The sequence below is a fragment of the Grus americana genome, chromosome 1 (genome assembly GCF_028858705.1).
Source record: "Grus americana isolate bGruAme1 chromosome 1, bGruAme1.mat, whole genome shotgun sequence".
Classification (NCBI taxonomy): domain Eukaryota; kingdom Metazoa; phylum Chordata; class Aves; order Gruiformes; family Gruidae; genus Grus; species Grus americana.
In genome coordinates, this window is record NC_072852.1 from 11194232 (window position 1) to 11216362 (window position 22131).

Here is a 22131-nt window from a genome sequence, read left to right on the forward strand (position 1 = left end):
TCTGGGGTTGCTGGTGCATGAAGTGAGAAGTGCTGGCTCTGAACATGGTGTCAGATTAGGTCATGCAAGCACCTGTGAAAAACGTTCCCCAATTCTTCTAGTTCTGGGCAGTAAATGCCAGGATAACGTAGTTTCCTTTGTGTAGCTTCAACCTGAGTCAGGGACAGAGGGGAGTTTTGAACTCTGACTGCACAGTTTTAAGGGAACTGGATGCTGGTAACGGGGTCTGTCAGCAGTCTCCGACATGACAAGCAAACCTAGATTTCACCCAGAGCATCCAGTCAGGAGTAAAAGGAGATGGGCCCAGGGACAGGTTAGAGACAGGGCTACAGTGTGGGTCCCATGTCCATCCAACAGACAGGACTGGAGAACATACATCTGAGGAGAACATACATCTGAGGAATCCATTTAAGAGACGGGCTAGCTATGCCATAGGGCCAAGGTCCATTGAAGGGGTAGGGCTGGAGACAGGCATACTTATACTGTAGCCAAGGACTGAGCTGAAAAGGAGCCCATGGGCAGGGGTGCAGGTGGAGGTTCCCAGTGAGGCTCGTCATGGTCATTAAGGCCTATTAGAGCCCCATGGTGATAGAAAGCAAAAGACTTTTTGGAAGGACCAGAGGGAACTGGCCATGGAAGGCCCTCTCCAGAAACAGGGTGTAGGCAGGAAGAGATTAATTTGCAAAACCTTTATTTATTTTTGCTCTGTTCTGAGGTGTTTCTTTTTTTTTTATGTATTTAACAAGTTAGTCACTTTATTATATAAGCCTGTAAAACCTAGCTCCAGATTTCACATTAGTATTTTGGTGTAGTCACTTTCAGAAAAGATGGACGACCCACCACAAAGTTTCAGTTGATTTGGGGTCCTAAGCTCAGTAGTATCTTTGAGCAGTAGTTCTACCCTCTGGTCTAGACGGCTTATAAAGCATCAATCATCAACAGAGTTGTCCCATCAGCCTAGCTGAGCTAAGTGGTCTTGAATGTAGTATTGGAATAACAAAAACATCAATGTTATTTACCTTGTATATATAGGTATTACTGGAACTGTGGAGTTATTTTGTTCCTCTATGCCAAAGAATGTTTAAAAGTAGGAAAAGATAGAGTATTTTTTGTTAACTTTTGAAATCCTGGGCTTGAACTTCTGAAGATCTTGTCTTGTATGACTTCTATGTCCATGAAAGTATTCAGTGATGGAAACGAGATTGCCGCGTTCATGTCCTATGTTTGGGCCCTCAGCCAGGTTACTGCTGCCCGAAGAAAAGGCTCCATTGTTTCTTAAATTGGGAGACTGACAGTTTCAAACCAAACAAACAGACAAACAAACAAAGAGGCAAAAGAATTCTATTGTAGTTTAGAATGATTCAACATGAGTTATTATTCCTTGTTATTTGGGTAGTCTGTGTAAACAGTGCCAAGACCACAGATCCAAAGCACAGATCATTTATTACTCTCAGGAACTTTTCCTGAGTGTAATAAAGCATAAGGGCCATTTAAATAAAATTTCAATGCTACAGCGGCCCCAATGCCTGCCCCAATGTAGCAAAAGCCGTGCAATGAAGGTGCTTCTTTCATTCTCCCTCAGTTTGTACAGAAATGTTTGACTTTCCCTCGCAAGTCTTATAGAAGGCAAGGAAAATGCCTCTTTGTGAGAGATTTATAAACGTGTCCTTGAAGATGGAGTGGAGACGGGCATGTTCTGCTGAGGGGCTGGCAGTTTTTCTAATCTTTATCATATTTAACTATTGTCCTTCTTGTGTTGTTTCATACTAATGTGACTCTCCCTATCATATTCTCTCCCCTAAAACCTTGCAGTTCATTATACCAGAATAAATATTCAGCATTTAGAAAGCAATTTTAATAAATTCTTGCCTGAATAGAGAAGTGCATGGCTATTGACTTCAGAGAAAAATTAAAGTTTTTGTTGTGCTATGACCTTACAGATTTTACTTAGTTGTGCAATGAGACTTTATTCTGTGAGAAACTGCAGGGGTTTACTGACAATTTGGAGAGCTTTTAGCAAAATATTTGTGATTAAAGTACTAAAAGTGATTTTAGACCTAAAAGCCAACAGAAACTTGCATTCACATGGTCAAAGCAATGTAATAAAATGCATTCAAATTAGCTCTTCTTAACAAGCCACGGAGCCTGTCAAATTGCATTTTGAAAGACCAATGAGCACACCTTTGCTGATAAGAGCCTTTATGGCTATTTGAGATGAGTTTTTGTTAATTGTGTTTGACTGCTAGGTGGGAGGCTTGGAGAAGGAAAAGTTTGTCACAGGCTGCCAAATCCTGAAGCATGTATTTATTTCCCTGCGTGCTGTTGCGCTGAACTGCTGCAGTGCTACGGCTGAATTAAAGAAGGTGGGAGCAGGCAACAAATAAATTATGTACGCACCTCTTAAATAATTAGTGACTGTTTCTTACGCTGTTCCTTGGTAGTTGAGACAGGTCTTACGCTTCAGGAAAATAAAGAAGTGTGTGAAGTTCCATGTTATTTCTGATGTCTTTTGTTTGGGGGCCTGTGGGATAAGTCTTCTACTGGCGGTAGAAGCAGGGGAGATAGATAGGTGCTCCGTGCCCTGCCATGGGGTAAAGCGAAGAGGAGGAGAAAGAGCCGCTCACTCAACTCTGTGTGGGAACTTGTGCAAAACTCAAAGGTTTTTTTGGGGGGGGTTGGTTTGAATATTTTTTTTTTTTTAATCACTGATAGATAACAGCTTGTGAAGCCAGCCTCGGAGTCAGGCTTTCTCAGTGGTAGGACCCACAATGCCTGCTATAAAGGTTTTAAGGTGAAGTATGAATAGGACTCCTGTCAATAGGACTCCTGTCTCTTGTGGTGGTGATCTCCTTGTTAAGTGATTCGGGCTTTTGAACTACTCTGATAGCTGGTGCTGGAGAAGAAAAATGAAAATGTTTCTTTTTTTTCTACAAAAGTACCGACTAGACCACACTTTCATAGTCTGCAGCTTTCAAACCATTCAAGCTTGGAGGTATGGGAACAACTTCCCTAAAGGAATGGGGTGTGTGAAAAATTTGAGTGCTTTCAAATTGTGGTTTATAGGATCATATGTTTGCTATAAGAATGGATTAGACACAGGGATGAAAGTGCAAATTTTCCATCCAGATTCTCAAACCCCTATCGGTATGGCTTACCGTAACTTTGCTCTATATTGAAAGATTAATTCCAGTGAGTTATTTGCATTGTGTTCTGGTTTGTGGGGTGCAAAATCACGGTTGTGTGGATGCAGTGCACCATCACCTTAAATTCTGCTGAGGCTGTTAGGTCACAGCCTGTTAGAAACCATATTTTGCTAAACGCTTAAAGATGTCAAAGAATCAGCTCTACAGCGCTCGCCCTTCTACAGCTGGGCAGCGTGCTCTCCAAGTCATCCCTGTCATCCGTCTGCTCCAAACCTGCATTGCTGGAGCACATACTTGCCTGGGCCCCCACTGTGTATCTTCTTTGCTTGTGGCCTTCTTAATTTTTGTTTATAATATCAAGTGAAATACTTAATTACAATCAAATGGCGTTTTTGTAATGAACTACTGCTTTCTCCAAATTTTAAGATGTTTTCGCCTAATTGAAACTCTCAAACAAAAAGGGATTATATGTAAATTTTCTAATTCCTTTCACCATTGAGTAGCAAATGAAAAGCAATTACATGAACAAATCTGAAAAAATGAGAAACCAGGAGACATTTATACCAAGCACACCAAACATTTTCACAAGTAAAATAAATGAATGCTTTAAAATTATTTTTTTTAAATTATGATTTAAAAACTTTCATGAAAGTTATTTTACAGTTTTTTAGCTTATTGGTAAAATCTTGTGACCATTCTTCTATAAACTCAATAACTTTCAATGCAGGTGTACTTCACACAGTCATGAATGCAGTTTAAAGAATTTAGCACTACATTTCTCTTCAAAGAATAAGACACGAACACCTCGTAACACCCATATTCTAGTTTGTTCCTTATGTGATCAGGGTGAATATTTGCTGCTGATGATTCCTGGTTCAAAGCATCTGAATCTATAAAACTGATTTCTGCTCTTGCCTCGCCTGTAGGACTGTAGGGTTCTTCTGGTCCCTACAGTCAATTTAACTCTGAATCCCATTGCTGACTGTGCAAATTTAATGTGTTTCAGAGAAAAATGTAAGAAATTCTGTAGTGAACAGCTGTAGGATAAAATGTCTTTATTTCCAATTTTGTTGTTTGATAATTGGCCTTTTTTTAAAAAAAAAAAAAAAAAGAGAGATATTTTGGGTTATACCTGAGATAAACTTTCTGTGTGGCAATTTTGAAAATCAAGCACCTCAAATATATACAAACTATAATTTGAGTTCACTAGAAACTATCTTCTTTTGGAGTGGTTTTCTGCTCATGATGTACTGATTTTTTAAAATAATTGTTACTATATGAAGAATAAAGCATATTCCCTTTACTCAGTCACTGGTGAAAAGACTGTACTTCTGAAGGAAAAAAACCCAAAATCCAACATAAGTGTTGTGAAATTCAAAAGTGATGAAAACCTATGACAGCTTATGAGACATGCCTGATAAAAATTTGCAGCCATAACTGTAGTTGTCAGAAATTTATTTGTGATAAACACCCATCAGCTACAAGCATCACAGATATATTTTGTTGAGTTTCTTTCAGGTCTCCATAGCTTTAACCCGAGAAACCTGGTGGGGCTGGTGGACTCAGTCTGGTCTGCAGTTTCTCGGTTCTTGTGCTGGATGGCAGCCAGTGCATTAGCGCTGGACCCGCTCCTGCCGGTGCCTGGAATTACTCCCCGGGAGACAGCACGGCCCCCACCAGGCAGCGTTGCGGAGAGGCAGAGTACTTGAGTAAACTCAGGCCATCTGTTGGTTGCATAAATTAGTTTTCCCCATTTGCCCATCTAGTCATAAGGTATCCACTTTTTTTTTTCCTCCCCCCCCCCCCAATAATACATTTTTTATCTAGTTCCAGTAGGAAAGAGATAGGCAAAAGGATTACTTGCTACTTTTTTCTTCTTGTAGTTGCATGCATTTCATTGTAGTGGCTTTGTTTAACAAATCAAATTATCTCCTTTTTATATGTTTTCTGCTTTGGAAACAGTTAATGGCTCCTCGGCAGAGATAACCCTTATTCATGATAGAGGAGAAGCATGATTATAGTTCCTTTGCCCTCTTCTTCCCATCTTTTTTCCCCTTTCCTTTTTTCACCATTTCCCCCTTTTTTTTCTTTTCCCTTTTTTCCTTCTTTTCTTATTTGTTTTCTTCCTCTTCCTCTTCCTTCCTCATGAATACTAACACTATAATATGAATAAATAGATAAGGGACTAAACTGATTACATTGGCATAACTTAAATGATTTACTTCGAACGGGATGTTTGTTGTTCAGCATTCAAGGAAGAATTAAATTCAGCAATAACAATTTTATTTCAACTTCAGTCAATTTCAACAGCACTCTCTGGGAATCAGATTCCTTGAGTGTGTAGCAGTTGAATAAGTCTGTCACTAGAAACAGCCAGTTTTGAAGATTTATTAAATGATTTTTAGTGGCATCTTCTACCTCTCAGACAAAAAGGTGAAGTATTTCTTTCACAACGTGCGTCTGGATTTGCCTAGCAATAGTCTTTCTGAAGCTCTCCAGTAAGAGCAGAGGATATCTTGATGCCTGTTCTGTCAAGTCACTTTGCTTATTTTGAATGTTTGTTGCTGTTTTGATTTATTTCCATTTTTTCCTCTTGCAGATTTATTTGAAAAACAGAAATTTGTATACTGTAGAAGCCAACAACCCACGTCAGCTAGTGGAAATTGCAGCCAGAGACATAGAAAAACTTCTGAGTAATAGGTCTAAAGCCTTGGTGGTGAGTACTAATGGGTCAGGTTTTCTATTTGTCATTTAAAAAAAATCTTTATTTATTATTGAAACATGCTTTTATTGTTATTTTTTCTGCCTAGACACTTACGGGCAGTGTCAGCCTGATGTGTACAGGACATGACATGTAGAAAGATGGCTCGTGACTTCATGGTAGAAAATGAACTCATTAGTTCGTTGGCATAGGGCAGATGCTTATAATATTGACGGACAGATTAGGAACCATGGCCAAGTAACAAATCAAGTTATAAATAGATTGGAAAATATTCCTCTAAGTGATGCACATGAATGTTTATGACTTGAAGATCACTGTACTCTACAGTCAGTAGTGATCTTGGGGAAGCAAGAAGTAGAGCTTTTTTAAAAGGTGATTTAAAAATAATGGTGTCTTTGAAGTCAGGATGTTCATTTTGGTATTACTGCTAACTACATCTATTGATATTTGATCTCTTCGTCTTTTTAGTTACCCAGTCTTTCTTCATGGTAGCAACCAATTCTTCTCCTTCAGCAAATGTAGCCATGTGTGAATGAGATTCATTTCCATACCTATTCTATTTCTGACTTGCTAATTTAACTTGTATTTCTATCATGTTTCGTATCAGCAAAGTTAATCCTGAACTATTAGTGTGAAGACCATGCTGCATTGTAACCTCGCAATTCTTTATCCTTTAAATAAGAAGTAGCTATTTCTTTAAGGTGCTTTTGCCAGCAGTCCCTTTCTCTTTTATCCCATAAGACACCAAACCTGGGTAATTTTTTTTTATAATTCCTACTCACATCACTCTGGCTTGTTTAAGTGTTGCGAGTGCTTTTCAGAAGATACTGACCAAACATGCATGGGGGGACCTGGACGACTTCATAAACATGCTTTTTACAGAGTAGAACTATTACAAATAAAGGATGGAACAGCAGACTGGGATTCCCTAAGCAATTACATACCCACATAGACTTGCAGATGAGTTTGGACGTGTCATTTAAAGTGAAAGAGAGAAGAAAGAGGGATTAATTCACCTAACTGTAGACATCTACTCAGCTGGTCGTCCTAAGCTCCTTTTTTGTTCAGTGGAACGTGTTCTGACGTGTTCTGAATACGACTTTTAAATGGGATGAAATACAGCCCAGAAGTCCTGACTTCTCCCTTTCCCTGTCAGAGAAGCCTCGATGTAAATGTCTATACCGTGAGGGTGTAACGTTAGGGGAGATGTGTCCCACCCAAGCAGCCCTTTTATCGGTACAGTTTCATGCAGCTGAAAAATCAGTCCAAGAGTGAAACTGCTGCTGCACGCAGTCCTGAGGACTGGCCTTCTTGCAGGCAGTGAGGTTTTCCTTAGTCCATTGTCTGTGCATAGGTACCACAGGAGGTACCCATTGTCCTGCCTTCTGTTCTTAGCAGGAGTTCACTCTTCCAGTTCCCATAGCTTCCCTAACATGCAACGGCCATCGGTGTTATTTGGGCCAAAGCTTCTCTGTTGCGGTCAGATGAGTGTAAAATAGATATGATTTTTTGGATTGTTTTCCTGTTTTAACTTGGTGGGCATGTGTTTATGTAGCACTCTGGGCTTTGTATTATTATTGCAAAATATTATAAGTCATCTGCAGACCTTTGTGAACACACCGTTTTTTCCACCATTTTCCCATTAACCCATATAAGTCTGATGTTTTTAAGTCATCACAGACAAATCTTATATTTTCTTGACACTCAAGATTAATGTAGGGGTTTGGGTTTGTCTGTGGTGGTTTGATCTTAAAACTTTAAGAAAATTAAATAAGCATCTCATGCTTACTTTAGAAAAGATTCCAGAACAGTTTTTCCGTGAATGTGGAAGAAGAAGGGTGCCTACCTCATTTTAGGCAAGCCCATGGTCACTTTTTGAAAAGGGTAATGCAATTCAGTTCCTTGACGTGAAAGAAGATTAAATTAGGTGAAAGGTGTTCCTTCAGTCCAGTTGTGGTCTTCAGAACTTCTCAGATAATTTTAAATTATCAAGTTAATGCATCTTGAAGGCAAATAAAAAGTCCTCCAGATGTATTAGTGGCTAAAGTCTTATGACTTTAAACCCAATTTTATTATTTTGGAGGATGTGACTCATGATGTCTTTAATGCTTGGGGTTGCCATTACTGCCACTGCTGCAGTAAATGTACAATACTTATTATTTTTAGCTGCATGCCATCATTTCCGGATGTGTGTCAGCAAGACTTCTGCATGACATCTTTGTCAATCTTGCCACTTCATGCAGAGTGAAATTCATCCCCAAACAGGTGGAAATAACTTGGCTCCCCACCCCCACTTCACACAACCGAATTTGATTTGCCATCCTTTAAATACTGATCAATGATGCTTCTCTTCAGTGTTGGAACATCTCTAATTTTTTTTTTAAATTACTTTTTATTTAATTTCCTGGGAATCATCAGAATTTACAAGCATTAATTGCATGATTACAACACATCTGTAAGATCCTTTTTGCAGCCAAGTGATTGAAATGACCTGTTGGATGGAGCTGTCTTATGGAGGTTGTCAGGTTTCAGATGTTTGCCTTGCTGAAAATTTCTGTGAACTTTGTGTACTATTTATGTCCTAATTATATATATATAAAGATTCTAATTTTATATATACACAAATATATATGGTAACCTATATTGTGCTTTTTTTAAGCAAGTGGTATTTAATTTCTCTGTATATATCCTAGGTTTTTTTTTCTTTTTCACTTTTTCTGAAAAAAATCTTCATACATTTTAAAAATAAAAATTTATCAAAACCACTTTCTTCAGACCAGCTTTCTAGGGGTGATTGGTCATAGATGGTTCCTGAAAAAACTTACTTTTCCTTTTGTATTAAATGCCAGGCACAGCCAAAGCCAATGCATTAAAAAATGAGTATAACCTGTCAAATTAATAAAACTGACTTAAGCTTTTTAATATTGTTTTTAGTATTATTAAGTTGATTAAGTTTTTTAGTATTATTTTTGTTGTTTGATTTAGCTTCTGATTTCTGATTCAGACATTTTTTCTCAACCTTTATCAGGGTTAGCTGTTCTGGGGAATTCTGTTGTTTCTTTAAAAAATGTATTTCTGATGTATATTCATGTACCCAGGGGCTTAGTCTGACTTAAAAAAAAAAAAAAAAAAGAGGGAAAGGCCTAAAAAGCATCACTTCAGGGGATAAATACCCTTTTATTAATCTCAGTCCTAGTCAGATCTCTTTGCTGACTCATATTCTACATGGTTATTAATTTTGGATCATTTCATGTTGGTTTCTCTTGCGCTATCACCTGACCTTAAGAGCTCCTAACGGCTCAGATATTTACACTGGCTTTTCTATTTGTAGTTATCCTAGATTTATATCGGAGCTTTCAATGACTTCTGATTTTAAACCTTCCTCTAGATTATTTTTATACATAGGAGACATGGTCTTATGTCCTGCATCTGAACTATTACTTTCTACTAATATAATTTCTTCCCCTTCCATATGTATTTCTCTTTCTTCTTTTTTCAAGGATAATCTTTATGCTGGCATTGTATAAATAATTCAGTTTCACGACACAAAGTTCATCTGAATTTAAGTCTTCTTAAATCTGCTGGGTCATGTTTTCTCTGAAATCAGGAGTGGAGTCGAATGGAACTGTTACTAATGACTGCACAGAGAGTTTTACCGTTGGGGCTAATATGACTCAAAGTGTTAATTAAGACCTGAATCCTGAAAAGAGTATGATGCAAGAGGATCATAAATCCTCCAGTGATGCCACGAGGAAGGTGCCAGTGAATGACATCAACAGTGTCATTGTTCAGAGACTAACACACCCCAGGGATGCCATGATTTTCTCTAGGCATGCTACACAAACAATATTTGGGCAAGGTTATAATAAGCAAATATTAGTGATGACTTTTCTAATAATGTTGGCTTCCCTAGAGCTGCAAGAGCACCTTTAAATGGGAAATAACCCTTACATTCCAAATTATTTGTGTTTTCATGCAACTTTGTGCTAGAAAACTCTCTAGCTATGACTTAAAGGTAAAATTACTTAGTGGTTCTGTGTGTTAGACACAAAAGGCTTGAGTAACATGGAAAAGCTTTGTGATTTCATTTCTGGTTTGTATGAAAAAAGCTTATAACAAAAATCTGGACAAAGATGACTTGTTCCACTGTAAGGAAAAAAAAGTCTATTTTTATTTTTTCATGTGTATTAATTTATGCTTGGGAGAAGCTTAAAAATGGTGGTTGAAAGAGGTACCTAGCTAGGGAAGGAAAAAAGGGGAGAGTCCTGATCTGAACTCAGAGGGCTTTCCTAGATAGCTATTACTAGAAAATGTTAGACATAGAAGAAAAAGTTAGGATGAAAAGAAGATGGAGAATTTTCTAGCAAAGTGTAGTGGAGGAGGAGAGTGGTATGAGTAAAAAGGAGGGAGACAGGCAACAGCCTTACAGTCAAGGATGTCAAAGACTGTCTTGCAGTAGAGCCTGTTGTTCAAATAGTGAACATTTCTTTTTTTGGTTTATTGTCATTTACTAGTGCGTATTTGCCTGGCCTAACCCTACTGAACACATACTATTTCAATATTATGGAATTTCCATATACATATGGTATGCATGGGTGCTGCGCGGGGCAGGGAGCTGGACTCGATGATCCTTATGGGTCCCTTCCAACTTGAGATATTCTATGATTCTATGGTATTACGGGCAACTTCATATTCTGTCAGTGTGTGTCTTGCTAAAAGGTGGTGTACAGACTAGCTGTTGCTACCATTGCAACCTGCATTTCCAGGTGTGTAATGGAAGACGGGTGGAGGTTTCATTGAAAATGTGGCCTGCAGTAACTATGGGCAAAACTCACAAAGTTTCTTGGACATTTTTCAGGTACACGACCTTTCCAAGGATACCAACAAATAGTATGCCTAGCCCATTCGGCAGTCTGGCACCTAAATTATTAATTTTCTATAGAGTTATCCTCTGTTGTAAAGTTCCTATCCCATTCATCAGTGCAATATTTTCTGGAGCTATGTATATCATGCTCATACATAACAATTTTTCAGTTCAGATGGAAACTAAATAATTTAAACAAAAGCTTTTCTAGATACAAGAAAGTGAGGATACTTGTATTTGGAAGATACTAATATTTATTTGATGAGCATCATTAGAAATACTAAATAGAGTATCTGACATTGGAATCTATTTATAAAGTATGGTTTGAGGAGTTACAAATATTTTCTCATGGACTATATAAAAATAAACCCTTTTAAACTCATTGATATATGAGATGGACTCATAACACATTTTTTATTACTCATGTAAAATACTGTAATAAGCATAAGATTTGCAAAGAACCTAATTTTTGTTGTCGCACTTTGAAATTTAAAACTGTAAATTGTGGGGTTTTTTTAGAAAGGTATATTTTAAAAACTCAGTGCTTTGCAAAAAGCTGTGCGGGGGGGGTTGTTTTCTGTTTATGCACTGTGTCGGGAGGGAAATGAAGTATGACTTAAAGTAATATTTAATCCAGTGCTGCACTGGAAATCTAAGGTGCAGCTTCAGTCATGCGCAATGTGAAGTTGTGAGCTGTGTGGCTCTGGCCCTTCCTCTGCCCACCTGAGCAGCCCATTACTCACTGGGTATCGGGGACCATCCTTAATCTTTTATGGCAGGAAAATTTGCAGTTTTACCTTCTTGATCACTTTTGCTGGTTTATTTGAATTGAAGAGAGAAAGCAAGTTTGGATGTCTGAAGTAACAGAAAATTGAGAGAAAATGATGAATAAAGAACACCTACTAACAAGGTGTCTTTGCAAGCACAGCCTGCAGAAAATTTTGGAAACGGGGTCAAAACATCCTATTTCTTGCTTAGATAAGATCCCTTTCTACATTCCCAAATTCTTGTAACTGTTGGCTACGTGTTTCTGTGATACTTTGAGATGAATCCTACTTGTCCTCCTATCCAAAATTAAGTTATATGCATATTCCCCTGAAAATCTTCTTTTCCACAGTAAAATATCTCTTTCTGAAAGCCTCAGTGTCAGTACCTTGTTGTCAACACTACGGTGTACACTCACAGTGCATTTGTTAATACACTTCTCTTTCATCACTGCCTATATTCTAAGGCAACAGCATAACCGTTTGCGTAAAGCAAACACTCGAGGTTCACTAAAATACATTTCACTGGAGAATGAGAGATATTCATATGCCAAATTCCTGCTTAATATTTCTTTGTTTTGCTGTGGGATCATTTGTTTTTTGCTTTTAACTATTAAACTCTTACATTAAGGTAATTCAAGGGAAGGTACTACTGAGTACCCTTGGCTTCGTGGGCTGTGTGTAGACAAAGATGAGTTACACACGGATTTGCACCTTATTGTCTAGATTTCTTCAGATATCTCAACCAGAGACATCATATCTTCATTCTAGCCTTTATGCCTTGGTTTCTTCTGGAAACTGAGTTTCCATGGAAACTGAGGCACAGATTGTGTGCTAGGAGACAGGTTCCCTCTACGTGCTGTTGGGAAATGTCCAAGGTGCACAACTGTGTCTGTGAATGAGGAGCTCAGAATGTTTATCTCCTAGTTTAGATGCAATTTCAACACAGCTGTGCAAGTGTGTCCAGATCTCCTCGTATTTCCCTGCCCGCCTGAAATAAGGCTTCAGTGTCTCACAATACAACTGGGAAGCTTAAATAAACATGTGTTATAACGTATTTTGAGATTCCTGGGCAGAGATGCTGTGCACTTTGAAATAGGGTTGGGAATTTTTCTGTAGCCTGAAAGACCTATAAAACTAAAACAGATTTTTTAGGTGTGCTTGATACTATTGGTTTTTGGAAAGGATCCAAAACTCTAGCTTGAGTTTTGTTTGGATATCTAACACAACCTAACATGACCAAAACCACTCTGGGACACCTACCTTCTGGTCTGCTAATCTTAAATTGCCTATGCTAACGAGATACCTTTCCACTCCTTAAAAATACTCTATAGATAAATTTGAGTTGTCCACTCATTTAGCAGAACTTGCACTGGGCACCATCTCTTGCTTTTAGCCTCTGTTGCAACTCAGCCACCGATCTCCTGAGCTCCACTAGAAATTCCAAAGAAGTCTAAGTAGTCACATCTAGCAGTGGAGTCCACCACTTCTACATAGTAATCTAAAGATTAGAGCTAATCACTCTGTGAGGACTTGGGCCAGGTCTCTGAGATGAAAATATCTGTCTGTAGATATGGGTATGTATCTGGATCTGGGCACACTGTCACAGGTGTGTTGAAATTGCATCTAACCTATATTCCAGTGTGCATACTAGAAATATGTATTTTTGCAGTTATCTTCCAATCTAAAAGGTAAATAGACAAAACATCTGACCAGGGAGGAAGATCTTCAACCCAGTTCTTTTCTTTCCCATTTAAGACCATTCTATGAAGTCCTCTGATCACAAGGCTAAAGTCCTCCAATCCATAGTATAATCTGTGCAAAAATCACATTTTGATGCTAACAATCGCCCTCCATCTTCATTATCATCCCTTCAAATACGTTAAATCCATTTATCCTTATTCTCAGGCTGTGAAGGCCAGAGTCTTTCCCCTTTAACTTGAAAATTAGGTCATTCTCCAGGTGTAGTTTGGATCCTCGTAAAGTTGAGAGCAATCTGTGATTTTGAAAATGGTGACAGGGTAACCACTGTGATTTTGTCATTAGAAGACACTGAGGAACTAGGTCTTGAGTTGATGGAGGCACCTGATGTTTCCTGTTAGTTCCTTATACATGGATGTGACAATCCATAGAATCAACAGAGAAAGGGAGAGGCCTCGGTTTTACCGTTGAGTTGTGGTAGTGTCAGAAGGTTGATCAAGATAAAATGTCTTTCCCTTCCTCTTGACAATTGTATTGGAAAAGGCTCGTGTTGGAGAAATTCAGGGAAGGAAAATAGCTTGAATTGTGGTTAGTCTCCCAGCAAGCCACGCTCTCCCACATTTTGTTAGTATGTTTTAGCTAGTTGTATGGGAAGCTGGCCATCATAAGGAAGCTGGCGATGGACTTTGTATGCTGGGTTCTTTACCAAAATAATTTCAGATCTGTCTTCTAAGAAGAGGAAGTCTACATGGATAGAAAAGAGCAGATTAACTAGAGTAAATTACTGGTCAAACAGATGAATGAAGTTTTGTCTCTGCATGTTTTTGTGCAGTGTGCATAGGTTTTATGTCATTTTTCACTCTAACATGTTCATTTTCCCCTTGAAATTGTTAGGCCATGCCTGTTTCTTCTCTAATATTACAAAATATTTTATTCTTTTATTTTAACTTTTGATTTCAAGCTGGAGATGGCTCTTCTGCTATAGGAAAAGACATTTAGTGAAAAGATTACATGAAGTGTATACCAGCATCACAAACCAAGTGGCTTTAATTGTGCCAATATCCTACCAGAAAAATACTGATGTTTTGTAACAATACAAATAAAATAAACTTGTCTCTGCATGAGGATTGTAAGATCATGCATACCATATGGGTTTACATGACAGTATGTCTTGGTTCTTTAAGTCTTTTCTGTTATGTATTTGGTAGAATTTTATGGAGCTAGGACTCCAGGTCTATTTATATGTTTACTTTTTATATCTCCATCAATTCTCTACATACTGAGTAACTCACCGAGGTGGAAAATTTCTAAATTTTATTTCTGGATGCTTCCTGCAAGTATTGAGAATAGATATTGTCATCTCCTTTTTGCAGCACTATATTTAGATTTCAGTCCATGACTAGAGCTGGTCCAGATAGCAGAAATAGCTACTTCAGACATGGCAGGAACTTTGCAGGTGAGTTTCAGACTGATACTGCACTTCTTTTAAAACTACCTTCACTGGAAATTTGCACACTAGCAAAAAGGTTTTACATATGCTCCTTTAGACTATGATACTGAGTCTGCTAGCCTGTATGAACCTTGCTTAAATCTCCAGATGTAAATGTAGCCTATTTTGAAAGTCAGTTGTAGTTGCTGAAGCAAATGTGTTTTGGAATGACAGCTAGCAAGACGTGACACTTATGAAGTCAAACATTTGTCAACTTGTCCACATGTCAGATGTTTGAATTTGTTTTTACTTGTCTTGCCTTGAGTCTTATTTTATTAATCGAAATCCAGGTTGTATAGATGCAACATTATGCCTCAGAGGGTAGATTCACATAACTCACGTACCTTGCAAGGCATCATAAAAGTCTGGAAAAATAAATCAGAGAGCTTGCAATGAAAGTTCTTACAAATATCTCCTGTTTCCATGTTTTTTCTTTCCACAGTTTACTTGATTTGCCTTCTGTAGATCCTGTAGTCTTGTTGACAGATAAAAAGGGGGTCGTCCCTCCCACTTCCCATATCCTCATAGATAGCCATGAGTCATCATTTTGATTTTTGCAGACCTGCACTGTATATAGTGCTGGAATTGCATCTAGTACGCTAGCTTAGAGAGACACCTGCTGAATCTCTGTCCTGCTAGCACAGTGTATTGCAGCTAGAACTTACAAGTGGGACTGAGATGATGAAAGCTAAAAAGAGCTTGTGGCAAATAACATTACTGGATGATCAGCTTCACAATTTGACTTTTCTTTCTCCATACACAGTAGACTGTCACTGATAGCATAGCTTCTTTGATGCTTTCACATTTGGTATGGAGAAAAATATGGAGCGCCGATAGCTGTAGCCGTTCTTTCCCATTGTGTTGTGTTGGTTTTCAAACTCCAAGGGGCATCCTTCATGTGTTTGTTACAAGCAGGTTTCTTTGTCTATGTTTATGGGCACTGAAATTTCATGTGTGGAAGATGTTCTGCAGGTGCATAGCCTCGTTAAAGTGAGCATTACCCTAAGCTGAGGGGTTGATGTAGCAGCTGTGAAAGGTGAAATCTTGCTCCAGATAACTCTTTTGGTTTCCTTTGGTCATAAAGTTACTTTTTCAGCTTCAGAAGCTCAGATTTAAAAAGAAAACAATGCAACCTAAACCTCTGTTGTTGCTTTTCTTGGATTTCTCCCAGGTTTTGTCTCCAGGGTTTCTTAGCTGAGGCTTACCCTCAGGCAACAACTTCTCCTGCAGATATTTTTGTTTTTCCTTGTATGTGCTTCTGCCTGATAGGCAAAGAGAAAGGAAACAAATGTCAGTGGTTTAAGTGGTGTTTTCAGTGGTCCAAACTTGCACACACGTTACGCATAAACTGCCATTCTTCAGTTGTGTATTGTACACAACTCTGAGCTAGATTCTGCCTTTGCGAGGACTTTTTTCCCAGGTCTCGAATAATTTTGGGACTCTTTCCTGCATCTTTTCTTGTCTTTCTGTATCTTTTCTTTAAGAGCATTGATACCTGACTATATGCACGATTCCAGTATTATTTGTCTCAGTGGAATGCTAGGTATCCTATAATTCTCTATTTCTGCATTCCCCATTTTAAAAGTTCAAATTAGACTGTGTTGCTACAGCATCACACTAACTCACGTTGAATTGTTCACCCACTTCACCTGGTAAATACTTTTCAGGGTATTTGTGTCCAAGACAAAGTCACTGATTTCTAAATATGCTATGAAATCTGTAAATTCCTGGTTCTATTACTAATGATACATTCAATTGTATAAAAACACATTGTCTTCAGAAGAGATCGTTTTAGCCTGTGTGTTCTAGACTACTTTGTATAATAGTTGTACAGTAAATAATAAGGAGGGTTTCTACCAAGTAGGTCTTCATACCATAGTCCAGCTGACATGTAGTGTTTCTACAGTTTTCTTAACCAATGAGGGCTTCAAGGAAATGTTGCTTCCCATACTACCAACAGCCTTAAAAGTCAATGGTGTAACAATGAAAACTACAGAATGCATTAGTAATGTAAAGACTTATAAAAAATGACAAGAGTTTCAAAGAGGAACATCTCTGCTTGTTCCCTTCAGTGTCTACTAATGCACTTACCCATACATTTGCCTAGCCCCTAACCTGCCTGTAATGTCTGATTCCATGACATCCTGCAGGAAATGCTTCCAAGACCTCACTATTTATGGGTTAAAAAGTATTTTCTTGTATCTGTTCTATATTGATCTGTGAATAGTTGCAGTGAGTCCTTCCTGGTTCAGTATTGCCAGATTTGGTCTATCGCAGTTTTTGGCATTTGGTATATAACTTCAGCCATATCTGCTGTTAGCCTTCTTGTCTACCAAAAGAGTGCTAGCTTTTCTAGTCTCTCCTTGGAATGCTATCTTACTTTATAGCAGCTACTTCCATCCCATTAATCATTTTATTGGAAGAGGAGAGGCTTAAGTACAGTGCAGGAAGTTCTTCCACCGTGTCTTGGGTACCTGCATCATGCTTCAGGTCTTCTTCTAGAATATGACTGGGAATAGAATAGAATAGAATAGAATAGAATAGAATAGAATAGGGCATTCATCTTTCAGAACATGATTTCCCTCATTTCTTTTCTGACTGTTGTAATTCTTTGGCAGGTCTAAGATCAGAAGACCATGACAAAATGCTCAGATGCTGCAACTACATGTGTAGTGGTAGGTGTTCAGACAAGCACTTCTCACCAAGAAAAATCAACAGTAAATCACCATCAGCCAGACAAAATATTTAAAGTAAAAAAATAAAATAAATTCATATCTAAATAAATGTTATCCAAATCTAAAATGTTTTCATTATTTTTGGTGTATTTTTTAACTTTGGAAGATAAATGTAGGGTGTTTTTTTTTTTCTCTAATGAGAAATTGAAATACTTTGCTACAGTGAAACTATTTGTTTTCTCCAATTTTTTTTCACTTTTTTGATGGTCACATTTTTAATAAGATTGAGCTGAATACAATATTTTTTACTGTGGAGACAGAGTAAAATTAAATCTAAAAATGCCAGTTCTGACTGATGAAATACCTACACGCATCAGACTAACTTTCAGCTTCAGTAGAACTCTTGCTGCAATAAGGACCTATCGAATTGCAGAAAGGACAGCAAAATCTGATTTTAAACCCATTTCAGTCTTGTTCTTTGCACAAGTAAAAGATAAAACTCCACATTCAGATTGGTTGCTGGTCATGTAATTGGATAAATTAACATTCAACAATGAGTAGTTGAATGTTAAGTAGAAAAGTAGACTTTTCTTTCAAAATGTCTTCCTAATTTTTTTTCCCCTTTCTGTAAAGGATTTTGTTTTCTGAGTGTTATGGTAGCCACCTCCAGCGTGACCATAATGCTTACCATATAAGCTGCAGTAGCACTATAGGACCGGATAACAATCTGGGTTCAGTAGTGTAACAAATTGTTTCCTGGAACATTTGAGTTTTTCCTCAAGCATTTTGGTAGCATGCTTTGTGCCAGTATTTCAGGAGTGCAGCTAATTGGGACCCTCGGGAAAGAAAGCAGGTAAATCTGGGGCTCTTCCAAGTAAGCCGTAAAGGAATCGGATCAGCAGGGCTTGAATCCTTGGAAACAGCTTGCTGCAGAGCTAGTTAAGAAGAAATACTGAATTTCTGTCTTCATGAAAGTATGAAGCAGATTCAGGTAGCGTGTTCACTTGGCATCTTTCTTTCATAGGTTTTTCTCCCTTACCAGTTTAAGGTGTTCACCTGCTACCTTTACCACAGCTTTCGGGTTTTCTAGTGGAATTTCCGTGTTAAAACTTTCCTTAAGAGAACTCCTGTCAGCTTTCTCTGCAACACTGACTTTTGATGTACTCGTTAGTACAAAAGGCAAAATTCCCCAGTAACCCAGCAACTTTCTTGCACCATAAGTCTCTGTGGAAAAGCTCAGAAAGTAGGATATGCTGAAGGAAAGCAATGTAATAAACTGTTTTGTGCTGTCTCCTCAAGGTCTAAATTGCAATTTCTAACTTTTTGTGATCCAGCTGTAAATTTGCTTATAAACAAATGTAAGCTTCACCTGCAAAAAGCTTTATTAATCAGTAGAGGCTGAGGTACTTCACATGTTCTTTATGTTAATCCTTTTGTTGAATTAAAAGATTCCCTTTGATGGGGAAGCTTCAAGAAACAAGGTGATGACACATTTTACGATGTGTCAATGTGATGAAGATATGGTTTCTTCAAAGTCCAAGGGCTGTCCATGAACATTTTTCACTCCCTTTTATGCAGCTGCTTAGCAGATACAAATCAATGCTCTTCAGCTAGATTCCTAAAGGCCTCAGATTTACTCTACATTTGGATTTGATTTATGAACTCACGTGGAGGTGGAAGTTGTCCCCAGTGGTCTCTCTACAAACATGTTTACATGTCTGTTCGTAGTGTTCAGAGGGGAGGAGACTCGTTACACTAGCTCCAAAGGCTGAAAAGCCTCCAAAGTATGCCTGATTTTACCACACCTGACTGTCGTGGTGGAATCAGAAACATGGAATCACCTAGGACCAAGTTCCACCTGTGGCATATGGACATGAGATGAGCGCAGCTGAAGGACAGATAAATACTGCTAAGCACAGGATGTCTTATGTAGATGCAACTGAAATCTGCTGTCTGGTGTGTTGCTATTTGGGTCACCTAGGGAAGCTTCTGCTCAGATTCTCGGAACCTTTGATGCCAGCAAAGTTAGTAAATAAGACTTGTCTTAATTAGTGGTTTGTTTGGCTTTTTTTTTTTGGCGGAAGGAAAGCTTTCACTTGTTCAAGAGTAGTGGGTTTTGGTTGTGTTTTTTTTCTTTTGTTCTTTTTTTCTTTTTATTGTTGCTGGTTGTTTGCTTAGTCTTGTTTGAGGCTCTTAATTTTTGCTCTTTTTTTTTTTTAATTCTTCCCCCCCCCCCCCCCCCATAAATTATGTCTTTGGTACCTTCCACACTGTATTTGCAAAATTCTGCTAATATTTTGCAGACACAAAACTAGTCACTTTGTTATTCCAAGTTGATGGAGATGATTGTGGTCAAACAAAATCACCATCAGTAGAAGATGCAGAACACCAAGGGAGGGGAATGAATCCACAAGTATGTTTCAATAGTTTGCATTGGATTGTGACTGCCAGAGGAATTAACTTTTATTTAATATTAATTCTCAAAATAGTTTAAAAACATTAATATTGATTTGGAAGTGGTCTCACAAATAGAAATCATGTAGAAGTCACTGTTGCAGGTGAGTACAGAATACAACACATTCAGACAAAGTGTGGTGATGTCTAGTTTAGCTATGAGAAAATACAACTTTTGTATAACTGTTCTTTTATGGACTGTGCCTTCCATAAAAAAGCAGTTTGAATTCCTAGTGGGGTTTTGAGTGTTTTGGTTAGTTTGTTTAATTTTGTTTAGTTTCTGTGGGTTTGGTTTTTTTTTATTTTCAGGCCTGCATCAAATTCATTCCTTACAAGCTGAAAGAAATGCATTGTGTTAGTTTTTAACACCTCGCCTCTGTTTAGTTAACAGTGACATCGTTAACCTATTTCAAGTTTTGCATTGTTTAATAACTAGAGGAGTTCTGCCAGTCTTGAGGTTCAGTACACCCTGAGACAAAGATTGCTTTTTTATAGAATTGTTTGGGGATTTAATATATTTTCAATTCACTATTTCTTATTAAAACTTCAATCACTTACCACTTGATTGTAATTAAAACTGCCCCAAGGCAATAAATTTTGTTCTATGCAAATATGACAGGTATAATTATGGAAAATTGAATTGTTCATATATTGCTACTTTTCATGTGGTGTTAAAATAAGTGATGAAGCAATTAGATTTTTTTCCCTTTACATACTAGAACAAAACACAACAACTTTTCCTTGAACCTGGGTCCATAATGCACTCTCCTGACTCCATGAATTCTGCAGTTATCTCCAGACCAAAGATAGGAAGTTGTTGATTTGCGCCCTATTGAATTAGCACAAAGGAAAATGTTTCTGTGCAGTGGTGGACTTACTGGGGCAGCAGCATGGAGAAGGGTGAAGGGAACTGGGTTCCCGTCCTGGAGTAACGTGGTCAGTGCAGTGTTCAGTGGGCCATACAAGGATGGGACAATGGTGTTTCCCTCAAGATTCCTCTATTAACATCTTCATTACATCCAGCCCTGCCATTGCTAAGGAAAAGTATGTATTTCTTTACATATAGTTAACAAACCTGAAATTCATTGGTGGTTATGTTTCAAGCATATTTCCTCAAATATTTCTGTAGCGTGACCTCAGCAGGTTGCACCTTCATTATGAAGGGGATTTTTCCCCCACCAAGGAGCTAGCAGGGAACACTTGCCAAAACCAAAAAGATCACAAAGATGCTTTAGGTCTTGCCCTCTTGTACAGAAGAACCTTACATAACCCTTCAGCTTCAATTTTTCCTTGCACGCTGGCCGTGGCCGGGTTTCTTCTCCTTTGCTCTTTACGCTGTCTCCAAGTTGGTTTGTGTTACAGCAGTAGTGACTCACTAATGCTCAGTCCAGTGTAAAGCACCAAAGAGACAGCCTCTGCAGCTAAATTCAGTGGCTATTCCCCAAGTACCTTGTCAGAGCCAGAGCACCGTGGAGCAATAATTTTGTTTTTGCTGGATGTGTTTGGGCGGATGGCGCAGGAGTGGGCGGCTGTAACGCTCTCGTTGCTGAGCAGGCAGTGAGCAATCCCCCTTGATGTTTGTTCTGGCTTTTTTTTTTTTTCTCTCTTTTTTAATTTTTTTTATTACAAGTTTACATATATTCTGGAGTTGTCAGAGTGTGTTTATGTATAACCAGGTCTTTAAAAAAATTAATCTGAATGAACAGAAAATGCTAGAGGAGCATGTTTACCTGTTCCCAAGGTGATAAAAGCAGATTGAGTTGAAATCCTAGGGGTGAATATTTTCAGGTCGATTTCAGACAGAATCAGTGTTTAGCAACGTAGAAGATACTGACGTGTGTAAACCGTGCGGTCCCACCAGGCACTTCCTCAGCACTTCCTAACCGTGTTCTCTTCCACAGCAGTAATGACATGGCAGCCTTCCCACCGGGTCGGCAAGGGAGTCCTTCCCTCCCGGCCCCCCAGCTATCCTCTTGTTTTTCTTTTTTCTCTCCAAGCCTGTATATTTTAATAGCTATATGCCAGGAAAAGTAATAGTTGAAGAGCATCTGAAAGTCATTCTTTTCATGAGCAATGGAGGGGAATGGAAGTCAAAGGACTAGTCCCTGGCATTTTGCAGTTCTAGGAAGAGTGTTTCTCGTGACACATTTCATGGGCTTCAGCTCCTTGTAAAAAGATGGTAGCATATCTACATGTGGTCCTGTCTTCTTACGTGTACTAAAACTTTGAAAATATTATGTATAAATGTGTGTCTGTAATGAAAATACACTGTTGTAACTTCAAATTTAAGGCTATAATCTGAAAAAGTTTTCATTAAGA

The 22131-nt window shown here is 38.2% G+C and overlaps 1 protein-coding gene across 7 annotated transcripts in view; it reads left to right on the forward strand.

Annotated features, from left to right (window-relative positions):
- Positions 1-22131, forward strand: part of CACNA2D1 (calcium voltage-gated channel auxiliary subunit alpha2delta 1) — a 421619-nt gene that overhangs the window by 66963 nt on the left and 332525 nt on the right. For all 7 annotated transcript variants that reach the window (XR_008579526.1, XM_054844365.1, XM_054844371.1 and 4 more), the window contains exon 3: positions 5743-5859. Coding sequence is in view for 6 of the 7 variants with exons in the window: in XM_054844365.1 (XP_054700340.1) it covers positions 5743-5859 (117 nt within the window). In the remaining variant the exon portion in view is untranslated. The remainder of the gene's footprint in view (positions 1-5742; positions 5860-22131) is intronic.